The 13,348-nt window shown below is 44.6% G+C and overlaps 1 protein-coding gene across 5 annotated transcripts in view; it reads right to left on the bottom strand.

The window, feature by feature from the left end:
- Positions 1 to 13,148, bottom strand: part of fam13a (family with sequence similarity 13 member A) — a 54,145-nt gene extending 40,997 nt beyond the window's left edge. For 2 of the 5 annotated variants that reach the window (XM_030351144.1, XM_030351145.1), the window contains exons 1-4: positions 12,844 to 13,148; positions 8,077 to 8,335; positions 5,301 to 5,510; positions 1,312 to 1,489 (exon numbers count right to left, since the gene is read on the bottom strand). In XM_030351144.1, coding sequence (XP_030207004.1) covers positions 1,312 to 1,489; positions 5,301 to 5,510; positions 8,077 to 8,335; positions 12,844 to 12,870 — 674 coding nt within the window. In that variant the 5' untranslated portion in view covers positions 12,871 to 13,148. The remainder of the gene's footprint in view (positions 1 to 1,311; positions 1,490 to 5,300; positions 5,511 to 8,076; positions 8,336 to 12,843) is intronic. The other 3 variants (XM_030351147.1, XM_030351146.1, XM_030351148.1) reach the window with 2 other exon arrangements.
- Positions 13,149 to 13,348: the final 200 nt, after the last annotated feature.

The raw sequence follows: 13,348 nt of genomic DNA, 5'->3' as shown, positions 1-13,348 counted from the left end.
AATGACACAGAATGCGCTCCAACCACCATCTGGCAACGGCGAGGGTGATCCCCTGATAGCCGTCAACACCCCGGCCGACAGCTGTGTCAAACGTAGATGGGAACACGGATCCAAACTGTAAACATAAATATATGTGCAGGCGCGTGCTCGACTTGACTTACAGGAACACGGTGTACAGGGCTGGAGGTGCCATCTGATATGGCTTCTTCCTAACCCATCAACGGAAACCTGAGCTGCACAGGGCGGTCCATTCACCAGGTCCAGCTCACTGGGATCACTGGGATTATTAAAGAGGGAGACCAGCGGGGAGCACGCAGAGAGAAGGTGCGATACAGGGAGAGTTGTGTCCCTGAAAAGGGTCTCAAGATAGGGTCTCAATGGTATGTCAATGCTCCCAAAATCTTGTCTTATTTGTATTTTACTTTTCTCAAAATGTGGTCTCCGCTTCTATTGCATTGGTCTAAACATTTTTAATTTTCACGAAGGACTGGTCGAAAAAACTGGTCTCAAAATGCTAGGCTTTGATCACATCCGATTTACAGTGAACTCAGATACATGTTGTGATGGAGCAGGTAGGGGTGAGGGGATCTTGCTACAGAGGCCTACCGCCTCAATCTAGAATGGTTATTATTCTGAAGACAGAGTAAGCGAATGGAAACTGTATCCTTTCGACGGAGGCCTTTTGCCAACTTTGACCGCTTTGGTGTGATTCATACACAACGTTGGAGCCGTCACACACACCGTGGGAGTGTGCACGCAAAAACAATAAAAACTGAGATCATTGATAAGTTTCCATTTTTACTGCAGATGAATGCAGACTAGGTCATAAATAATGCATTACAGGAAGCTATAAATGTCTATAGGCTCGGCTGCACCATGCCAGCTTACATTATGATGTGATGATGGTTTTACCATCGCCTAGGTAAATATATCTGCGTTATTAAACACTGAATGATTTCTTAAACATAGCCAGCGACATCATGAACAAATTATTTGAGTCATATAGGGAAGACTTCTGTCCTCTCTTAATAAACAGTAGCGCCACCTGTTGGCCAGATGTAGAAGTAGCAGTTGAAGTGCTAGTAGTAGTAGACTCGAAAGAAGTATACAAGTAAAGGCTAAACATATGTAGAATAAAGTGTATTAGTGATCGTAGTGAGTTTGATAGAAACTGATTTGAGTAGGAGTATAGTACGAGCATAGTATAATATAGTTTTGTGCATTTGAGTAGAGACAGAAAGCTAAGTTAAGTACGGTTCAAGTGAAGCACAGCGGAGCGGAAGGAGAGTGCAGCAGGTGAGTCGGACTGACTGGAAGACGCTGGGTCCGAACACCGTGGCCAGGTTGAGGGCGGTCATACGGTTGTGCGCCTGGTGGCGCTCCACCTCGGTCAGGAAGCGGCAGAGGTAGCTCAGCAGGCAGTGGTGGACGTCCGGCATCCGCCCCAACAGCGCCTTCAGGTCCCCCCACGAGCCTTCCTCGCCACGCTCTGAAACACAAACACACACACACGGGTCACCCACATCCATGACCCTAGTGTCTTCAGGCACACCGTATGGTGCCTTCACTCACATCTATGACCGTTCCGTCTGCAACCTTCCCTGAATCATCTAACAAGAAGATCCATGGAGAATACAAGACTTCAAAGGATGGATCCTAACAAAAGTAAGGATAACATTGATGTCACATTTAAACTTAGTAATTTGATAGACACTTTGATCTGAAGCTACTCCCAGATTAGGCTGACAATCAAAAGCCAAACAGGGGCGATCCACCAGCAACGGAACTATTGAAGCCCTTGGCAGCTGTGACTGGATAAACTGTTATGAGTATGAACAACAACTATTAATGTCCCGGTTAAATCCACCAAACCAAATACCTATGCAAACCCATGACAATAATAACGCAACCTGACCCCATTGATAATCACCCAGTGGTATCAAAGTGCCTTTCCTTGGCCCAGTTCACAACCTAGGCAGTCCAAACGGATTGTGTATTACAGCATAATGTCCTATATTTAAACAAGGATTTCCACGGACAGGCATCCATGTTCTGTGATAGGCCCATCCACCTGTCCGAGTGGTATTAAACACATCTCTCATCGTAGCGTGTTTTGATGAGCATTACGCTAAACTTCCAGAGCCGGAAAACAGAGCTGACTTGAGTTCTGGCATTTATAAATAGGTCAGGGTTGGATAGGAGGGTGACCACTGGTGATCCAGACTGACGCAAGCGCTGTGTAAGAGTCTGTGTAGTGTTTGTGTGTGTGTGTGTGTGTGTGTGTGTGTGTGTGTGTGTGTGTGTGTGTGAGCAAGCACTTGTATCTGTTTGTGCATGTGTATATATGTGTGTGTGTGTGTGTGTGTGTGTGTGTGTGTGTGTGTGTGTGTGTGTGTGTGTGTGTGTGTGTGTGTGTGTGTGTGGTGGCATGTGGGAGGCTGAGTTATTGCTTTTGCTTTTGATCCAAATATTCCATTTGTGTGAGTGTATCCATGCTTCAGAGTTATATATTCCAATGTTTGTGCGTGTGGAATTGCGCATCTGAGTGAGTGTTACTTGGATTGTTGAGTATAATTTGCCCAATCCCTGTGCAGGCATCCATGTATATTGATTTGGACCAAGCAAGGATATTGTTGATAAATGATTTCCTGGGTTTTCTACCAGAACATTTAACCTATGGGTCCAAGTTACGTTCACGCCGCCTTAACCTTGTGATCACTTCAAAGAAAACACAAAAATATACATAGGAAAGTCATAGCTACCTGATAATGAGAAACAGTTTCTCACTGTGGCAGCAAAACGCCAGCCAGCAGACAGAAAGTCATACATTAGGTTTATGTGGCCTAGGTTAGCTGTGTCAAGCACATCAAGGGAGAGGGGATTAAATCCACACACAAAAAACGATTGTCATATTTAAGTTTCTTGACCAGGAGGTCTGCCTGGAAGAAGAGATATATTATCTCAATGGGATCTTCCTGGCTAAATCAAAGATCAATTCATTCATTCATAGTGCCAATCTTTCACTGCCTTTAAACATAGAAGGTGTGATGACCGTCCGAGTTTGACCTGATTAAGGCAGAGCTTCAATGCAGCCTAAAGTTTCCGAACACACATGGTTTCCAGAACACGAGAGTAGGCCTACTTTCCACACAAAATTATTTACAAAAATGACTACAATGATCACAAAGCAAATAGGGATTTGAATATTTGTTCAAGGTTTTGAATCCATTTCACTGCAGAACTAGTGCTGTTTAACTGGTGATCCATCTCACGCTGACGACGCAACGCCATGAAATGCAAGACTGTGACCAGGGGAACGTCTACCTGATTCTAACCAGAGAATACTAAACCATCTTGACCTAGAAGCCGGGGAAGGTCTCCAGACAAACCGACATCTTGGTTAATGTGTCAACTGGCAGGAAGCCCTCAGATACATTTTTGAGAGACGGTGTGGTCCACTCCATGATTTATGCCATCGCTAATGGCCAGGCAGCCATGGAAGCCAGAATCCTGACACAGATCCCAGGCTGAGGATTTTCCAGAGAGTTGGATCAAAAGAAAGAAAGTTAACCTTCTACATCGAGAGAGTGAGCCACACGACACGGTTTCTAAATGGTACACTCAAATACACCCACTCACACACACACACACACACACACACACACACACACACACACACACACACACACACACACACACACACACACACACACACATACACACACACACACACACACACACACAAAGACACTCAAATGAGTGAGCCAGTGGTGGTCAAGCTCAATGTGGTGTTTTCCTGCTGTGACTAAACAGTTCTTATCGAAAGATAGCCGTCCTCATAAGATATTCACTTTGTGACCCAGATACCTGGCACAGTGGCACACTCTCCAAGAGTTTAACAAAATAACCTCACACGAGGTACAATTGAAGACTGTTACCATGGTATTAGGCCACACAGGCAGGTGGAAGAATGAAACAGTAATTATTGGTTACAGTTTTGTTCAAGCAGCCCAGAGGTTTTCAGCTGCAGGTTTTCAAACTGGGTCGCAACCTATAGAGCTTGTGCATCACAATGCCTCATGGGATTTTTGGCTGGCGATACTATTACGTAAATATACCGTATCCTAGTCTAAATCTTGCATAAGAAACACGGCTTTCAACCTAACAATGTTATCCCATAATGACAAGTAACATGCCCAACAAAACATTATCCCTACCATGAACATTCTCCTATACTACACCATTAAGTATGCTCCTTTACTTCTGAAATGCTTGTCATTGTGATGTGACGTCACGATGTACAAGCCCTATTGGTGGGTGGTAGCAGGGGACTGAGAAGCCACACTAAACTCACTGTTGTCATAAAAGATCCCAGGGCACTTGCCGCAAAGAGAGGGGGATTCCCCGGTGTCCTGGCTAAAACTGCCCAACCAGGCTCATTCAATCTGGCCCCCTAATCATCCCCCTGTATAATTGGCTGATTCATAAGTTCCCTCACACTTCACCTCAAGCTGGTGTGAGGTGAGCGTTCTGGCGCAGTACCCTGTGGCTTCTTATTTGGAAAAAAGGGGGACCTTTGAGGGCGCACTCACACTAGGCAAGTTTGCCTGTTCCGTGCTGCAGAAAGATTCAGCATGATCCCCCCCCCTCCACACTCCCCCCGCTGGCCCGTGGTCACACTGCTCCCAAAGGCTGTGGCCTGGGCATGATTGCTATACATACGTCATCACGTCGTAATACGATAAATACGTCTGCGACTGCGACTGCGACTGAATGCTGTCGTCTGCCCAAATTTGAAGTAAACACTCGACTTCAGTATCGCACCAACGTAAACCCACTCGTGAACCGCTTGCCGCCATTGTTTAAAATGATTGTTGTGGGGAAGAAGGGCATGGACCTATAAAGAAAGAAGGGTCGCGCAAGGACTACGTCATCCAGCTCACGTTGCGTATCCGCGCGTCTCATCTCATTTGCATCTGTACTTTGGCCACGGCACAGCTCCCAAGTGTGCCGTGGCCAAGGGGCTGTTCCGTGCTGGAATACGGATGGCGTGGTCACACTAGCCAAACGTTCTAGACTTTAGTATGCAAATGAGCACGGGCACGGGGCCGCGGCCCTAGTGTGAGTGGCCCCTGAATGTACATTGTGGAATGGAATGAATGCTGACAATGTTTGACTGGAATATGAACCAATCAAACCAACAAAAGATTTGAAAAGAGAGATGTGGCGAAAGGTTATGACAGACAGGGATCAAACATAGGGTGGTGGAGCCATGTTCTGGTTTTCTCATTGACTCTTACCTTGATAGTGCTCTATTAGAGCGTTTTGTACAGCTGAATGGACCAGTCCCTCTGGGAGATCCCGGAGGTACTGTTTGAGCAGGCTGGCCACGGTGCAGACGTCCCCTTCGGCCAGCAGGTCCACCTCCTCACCACTCTGGAGGCGATGCCTCAGGGACTCGACGGCCCGCACGTTCCCATTCACCCTGAACAGGCCCTCCTGATGCAGGGCTACAGCACAACACACAGATGAGTCTGGGTCGCATTCAATTGATCAAACGTCTTTTAATGTGAAAAGAGTATACGTCTTCATTTTCAGTTCAATCATTTCAAACAAGTGGATTAGAATAAGTATCCATGATGCATGTAAACTGGTTGTTAGTTGGTTATTCATTAAGTTGGGACCAACGACTGTACGGTTGGGGACCTTTGAATGTGGCTATAAAAATGACAACGCAGTAATTCATACTCCTGCGTAATTGATTTATTGATAGAACAGAAGTTGGACTTTCACACGAACACATCTTGCTGCCATGACATAAATAATGAGGTTACAAGGCAAATGTGCTTACTGCAAGGTATTTTAAACGTGGCGTAAAGACAGAGATGACGTTACTTCTAAACATTGACCTACTTTTACTCTACATCCTGTGTATCGGCATGCGTTTTGTTTCACCAAAAATTGCGTTGGATGCCGTTCCTTTCAAGTCTGTCAACCGTTAAATATTTTGTTTGAACGCTTCAGACTTATTGATGCTCATCCATGACTTGATTTTGTGAAACCAAACGCATACCGATACGAAGACAATGAACCAAGCCTTTAGTAGAGATGCCATATTGGTGAGTTTATCAACGTTAAATAATCAGATAAGATAAGACTTATATTCTCATTAATAGGACAATCTATTGAGGGAACTGCGAGGTCGCCAGTCCCGCTTCGGCTGCGGCTAGGCGGGACTTACTGTTTACCGTTAAATTACCCTGCTACATTCAAAATATACACTAAAATTACAAATAAATATAGTATTTGATACAACGAAGTGATGCAGACACGTTAAACACGCCATTATTGTGGATACAACAATGCTGTATTTTGAATTTTATGCTGTGCTATATTTTTGGTAGGCCTATATATTTTGAACATTTTACTTGAACTAATTTCCGACAAGAACACGATTTTTTATCAGCATGAGATCCACAACATACCAACATGTGGAACTACAATCAGTCCCCGTCTGTGTGGACGGTGTCTTATCTAGCTGTGATACATCCAGACTCGCCCTAATTTCCTCAAACCTACAAGTCGCTACTTGTATAGCTCTGCAGTGACACCTAGTGGACCAAAAGATCCAGAGAATATTCTAGAACCTCAAACAGAAAGAGAATGAGGGCCTGGCCCATAAACGGGACTTATTGTTACAGATGGGACGGGCAGACTGAGGTCGTTCCAAAGCATTATCTGATTCAGCTCATGCTTTTATTGTGCGGTTTGAATATACTTTTTGGGAATTTGACAGTAAACATACTAACTATGAAATATGACAGCAGATAAAATCTTCTAGACTCATTCCTCAGATCAGAATGCTAGAAGTCACTCCCTTTGACCTTTGCAAAAGACCTGACAAGCCCAATTCAAAAGGACTTTATTTGCATCGACTGAATCAGTGACGGAAAGAGCTCAACAACATAGCAATAGTACTGCCAACGACATCCTAGTGTATATTTTACATTTCAGCAAATCCCAACAAAAAAGGTTGATTTAAAAAAAATAGAATGATGAGTGTAAGTGACACTACAAGACATACTTTTACACTTCCAATAAATTACATTACACTAGCCTTGACCCAACCTTGACTAAGTTATACATTGGAAAATTCCGAATTGCTCTCTTCTTTCCTACTCTGCATGGTCTCTCAGTCTCCAAGTCCATGAGCAGATCGTGTGTAAACACAAAATCAAAAGTTGATTTGTTCGTTTGTAGGCACTATTAGGAAGCTACCCAGCCAGGGCAGTTAACATGTGCTTAGCTGGGTTGGACAAGACACATTTCCAGCTATGGGAGCTGCTAAACAGCAAAATGGTATATAATGTTTGTCAACTGATGGCAAACTGCCTAACTTTGTTACCTGTCTATACACCATGAGAGGAGGTGAGTTGAAAGAAAATTTTCTGTTTTGCATCTTGACATAGACAATGTCTGCAATTAAACATGGGTCTTAAAGGTCCCATGGCATGCTACTTTAAGTGATGCTTTAATATAGGTATTAGTGGGCACCTAACACAGTATTTGAAGATGTTCACGAGATTCAGCCGTGGTGCAGAATTACAGCCACTATGAGCAAGTCGCACATTAAGCTTTTCCCAAACGCGCCGTTTCGGTGTCTACTGCTTTCATGAAAATGAGGAGGAGAGAGGTGGGTCAAGGAGGGGGGTGGGGGTGTGGCCCTGAGCAGCTTTTGGCTTTTTGCACCACCGCCTCAGAAGCGGGCGGTTGTGCCTTACGGCGGCCCCTCGTCAGCGGGCTTACGAGCTCTACATCTGGAGCTCTATTTCTAAATAATATATTAAACATCGATATGTATAACACATCTAATATCTAAATTGAGTGTATAGGCCTACTTTGTTTCTGTTACAATTTCTCTGCTCAAGTTAGAGGGCAGATGTTAAATAAATAACTAAATAAATATATATATGTATTGAATTAAGAATCTCTTAATTCAATACAATCTCCTTTTTTTTGTGTGGAATAAAGGCAATCTATATGCATGTCCCAAACCGGCCCCCAGCCCCTTATTACCGTGCGTGCGTAGATGCTCCACCATCCTGTGCACCACTTTGGGCACCCCGTACTCTTCCGCCACCAAGCCCAGTGCGCACAGCTCCGACAGGGGCACTCCAAACTGCCTGCTACCCTGGGCCTCCGCAGTGGCGATGGCTGTGGTGGTGGCGACACTGTTGGAACTGGAGGTGCTGCCGGTGATGGTCCAGGGCCTGAGCATGGGGAGCTGTACCATCTTCTTCATGTCCTCCTTGACCTGCACGGCGGCCTTGTGGTGCTGTGGTTAGGAAGGAGAGGGAGGGAGGCAGAGAACAGCTCCGTCAGACCCAGCTGGCACTCTGGCCACTGTGGGCATCGAGGAGGTGGAGGTGCTGGAGGTGGAAGCTGGCATTCATGTTAGCGTTATACCAGTGCCAGAAGAGAGACATTAGGATCCAGATAAATGGGCCACCTCTCGCTCGTTATAGGGCCCCAGACGGGTCTGGGTCTCGACACACTTCAGTCATAGTGTGTGTGTCATGTCATGTGTGTTAGGAGCCGGTAGCACCAGACTGGGTTGAGAACTAAGCAATACAAAGAGAGAGAGAGTCTAGAGAGGTAGAGGGGAGGGCCTCTCTTTGTGGTAGTTGCTACGACAATTGTCTGGTTACCATGCAACACTTTGAACTGCAGGAAGGGGAAGGGACTGTACCTGCACATACTTTATATGTGTGCTCTTTCTTTCACACACACGCATACACACACACACACGCGCGCACGCTCACACACGCACACGCACACAAGTATACACATACACAAAGAGAGTATAGCATATATATGAATGCCCACTTACTCAGGTTAATCTAATAAGTAGATAACCTACAATTCGGTATCTAAGGTATAATGCAGAATAACAGACATTTATGATAACTTGAAAGAGCCTTGCTGTTTGTTTCTGTGATAAAGCTGCCACACAGCCCATAGAGATAAGCAATAACACATAGGAGAAGGAGAGCATGCGTAGCCAAGGACTCAGTGTGTGTTTGTCAGGGCTTTGCTGTTGTCAAACAGAAACATATGGTGAGGCAATATGACGAACGCCCTGTTGCAGCCCTTTAAAACCCAGGGAATATTTGTGATGTGTGTGTTTGTCGTGTGTATGTGTGTGTGTGTGTGTGTGTGTGTGTGTGTGTGTGTGTGTGTGTGTGTGTGTGTGTGTGTGTGTGTGTATATCACAGCTGCAAGGCAGGCACTGATACCTTATCCAAGTTGCAAATAAGCAAGCTGTGCCACCTGTTGCACCCATGGCTGCACCCACACATGCATGCACACACACACACAAACACACGCACACACACACACACACACACACACACACACACACACACACACACACACATGCACACATTCACAGAGACATACGCATACACACAAACACACATGTATAAACAGACTAAAGAGATGCTTTTTAATCTGTCCTATGCAAAAACATACATTCTTGTGTGTAAACAGAGTCAACCTTGAGTCAATATTTCTCTCACAGACGGCTGAAGATAACATTGAGGGTTATTATGACTATGATCACATTAAAATGATCCTCCTTGCTACTGGGAAGAGATGATCCTTTAAAAGAGTACTGAACTGGTGTTTACAAGGATCGTAGGCGGAGGACATGATTTTAACACGGACGCATCAACCATGGACCTGCAGACCGGGTTATTCATTTTATTTGTTCAATCTATATTTGATATTTTTATTACAACCATATCAATTAAAATATGGAACAGCCGCTTCCTATATTACAGTGGGTGGCCGTGGACTGTTCCTAACACCCAATAAGGAGGAGGGTTACCCTTTTAAGAGGATTGCTACATTGAGACACTTGATTGCTACGTTTTTGGCTTTATAAGCCATTGGTCAATAAATTAGGAGAAACTAAAGATATTTCCCATGTTGGTCATGTGACATGGCTTCCAGCAGATGGAGGGAGGGGGGAGGAGGGGGGCTTGGGGGGGTCCTTCCATTCCTCCAGTTCAACCAAGGCTGGGCTTGGACCGAAAGCTTGGACTCTAGTTACACAACTCTTGTACACATTAATGGAGGATAAAACTAAAAGACAAAACAAGACCTAATTATGTTTTTACTTACTTGTGAGTTTTATTTGCCAGTTTTATTTATCACTTTGTATATCATTTCTATGTGTGTGCATCCGTAAAACTTTCATTATTTGATTAGACATTTTTCTTTTAATATATATATATTGATATATATATATATTTTTTTGGACAGTCATGTTATTGTCACGTCACTTAACAGTGTTTGCATGGACCTACAAGTGGCCTACACATTTTCAGTTCTCATGAATGCGCTCTGTGTTTTGGTCAAGCAGCCAATGTTCACGTGTGTAGCTATATCCACACGCTTGTTTTATGATGCTATGAGTCAACACGCATAACAAACATAAGGCAGACTGATGCGCAGAGCTGCTCTGGTCGTATCATTGGATGTGACAAACAGATGGTACTCATGTAGAAGATAGAGGGCAGGAGATCTTCAACAGAGCTAACCCTAACCCTGATCCTTCCAGGATTTGGTGCTCACACCATCCACATTAACAGGAAGATGGCGTAGCAACCACAAACTAGGCTGGTGGTTGAAGATATGAATACTAAAGGCATACACTTCGTATCCTCAGGACACTGGGAGTCATGGCAACGGAGAGTTGGATGACAGCCAGAGAGGTCAGAGGTCATGATAGTTCAGAAGATGGATGATTGTGAGTCAGCGTACAGCTAGCTATTGAATATTTATAGGCTGTAGTACAGGTCATTAATTGTATAAACATTTGTATTAAGCTTTTATCGAGAGAACAATCAAAGCATACAAACACAATTACAAACTGCGACAAAAAATGTCCAGTGGGCTAGTGGGGTGCTTGTGGTGGAGTGTCCGGGTCTGACGATGACTGTAGCCTGACAGACGTCTCATGTCCAACAACAGCTAAGCCTGTCTGAGCTAGGCCTGCTAGTGACAGACCGCACACAGCAGATGTCCCCAAAATCTGGCCTTGCAAACACATGAAAAACACACACTGAAACACACAAACCAACAGTTGCATGCATGCACCCTGACATACAACACAACACCACACACAGAGGCACACACAATTACAGATGTGTAAACATCCACACATGCATTCCCACAGTATGTCTCTCTCTCTCTCTCTCTCTCTCTCTCTCTCTCTCTCTCTCTCTCTCTCTCTCTCTCTCTCTCTCTCTCTCTCTCTCTCTCTCTCTCTCTCTCTCTCTCTCTCTCTCTCTCTCCCTCTCTCTTTATCTAACACTTATACACAAACACACAAGCACAATCACACACCTCCAATCAACGCCGGTTTTCTTGAAAGGACAACACAAGCTAATGTGTGATGGGCCGGGTCTATTGTTAGCGAGGAAGTCTATTGTGGTCCACCTATAAATCTTCATCCCTGCTCCCTTCCCCCCAACCGTTACAACATTCTCACACAAATGCTGACACGCTCACAGACACCTCGGTATGGGACTTTTCTGACACAGCTGGGAATTGCAATTGTTTGCTTTTATTCATTTACAACTAGACATGTTTCTATTTAGCCTACACTTTTATCCAAAGCAATTTATAAGTGAGGTTGAACAATAGAATCATACAAGTGCAGATAAGCGACGCAGAGGCTGTTGGGTATCTTTTTCCGTTATGATTTTGACAAAAAAGTTAAAATGAACTCAACTAAAATGGAAGGAATGTATTGTTGTTGCCGTGCTTAGTTGTTTAAATGTGTTGCATACTTCGCGACTTGTGGCAGTGGCTCTGTTTCTTTAATTTTCTTTGCAGAGGGAAGGACAAGACCAAGCATGTGCCTCAAGAACACCCCCTCGCCGAACCTCTCTCTTTCCCCCTCCCTCTCCTTCCCCTCTCTCCCTTGCCTTCCCCCTCTCCCTCTCCTTCTCTCTCCCTGGCCTTCCGCGTCTCTCTCTCTCTCTCTCGCTCGCACGCACGCGCACACACACACACACACACACACACACACACACACACACACACACACACACACACACACACACACACACACACACACACACACACACACACACACACACACACACACTCCCTGTGGGTGGTCATTCGACCAACTGGCAGCCAAAAATTCACCGGCAGCATGAGACAACTGTTTGACTCTGACCCTCCCATGTGTTACAAGGAAGGATTTTATGCAAAATAAACGAGTTTTAATGAAACCCAATGTTGTCATCCAGTAAGCTCAACTTTTCCATTCTGCAGTGAAACATTTAATGGAAACTTAAGTTTGTTTGAGTTGCCGGCCACATTTTCCCTGTAATAATCCAGGCTGTGAATGATTCTTAGACAGGGAGAGAGAATGTAGGGTTGGTATAAAGTATAAAGCTGCATGTGTTCTGTGTTATTTTGGCTGACTCAAAGGGAAGCTATGCGTGCGTGAAGAACAGTAGGACAGTGGGGGAAGAATGTTCTGTGGAAAAGTGTCCAAGATAATATGGAGGAGTTGGAAGTAAAACCACTTAAGTTGCTGCCACTCTAAAGTTTTAGTTCAAGAAAAAAAAAAAGACAGATGTCCTACACATACCCTCTGAGATTTCCTGTCTCTTCAAAAGTATACAGTGTATGTATGTGTCTCTCTTTCTCTCTCTCGTACAGACACGCACATAATTCTTTGACATCACAAAAGTGTTGAAGACATGCTCATGTTGAGTAGTTTTTTCTATACTTCTGTTGTTGATCAGGTCTTGTACTCACACAGATAGTCAGAGCTCCGGCCCCCATTCTCCAACAGAGGAGTAGGGAAGGATGAAGAGAAAAAAATACTCCTATCCTTCTTCGTCCTCTTCCTACTTTCTCCTCACTCCTTCTTGAAGGGACACCACTTTAAACTTTCCTCCACAGACAGGACTAGGTTTCATCATCCTCACGATTTCTACCACAAACTAAAACAGATAATCCCAAATGGAGAAGAAAGAAGAAGAGAGGGACTCCCTCAAAATAAGCCGGTCTTCATTGAAAGTCTGTGTGCTCCAAACCATTGACACACATTAGTGGCTGGTTTTCTCTCCCTCCTCCCTGTTCCCCCCACCCCTCTCTCTCCCTCCCTCTCCTCCTGGGATGAAATCTGAGACATGCTCTCTCATTGGCTGTTGTGGCTGGTCATGTGACCGTTGGGGTTAAAACCCAAAACTTTGGAGTCTGTGGCATTCATTTTTGTTTGAGCAGGACCAAGGTAGAGAAGAGAATATAGCCAGTAGAA

This window comes from Gadus morhua, chromosome 3 (assembly GCF_902167405.1).
Source record: "Gadus morhua chromosome 3, gadMor3.0, whole genome shotgun sequence".
NCBI classification, from domain to species: Eukaryota; Metazoa; Chordata; class Actinopteri; order Gadiformes; family Gadidae; genus Gadus; species Gadus morhua.
Note: the sequence above shows the minus strand (reverse complement) of the source record. Positions and strands in the feature narration are given on the sequence as shown.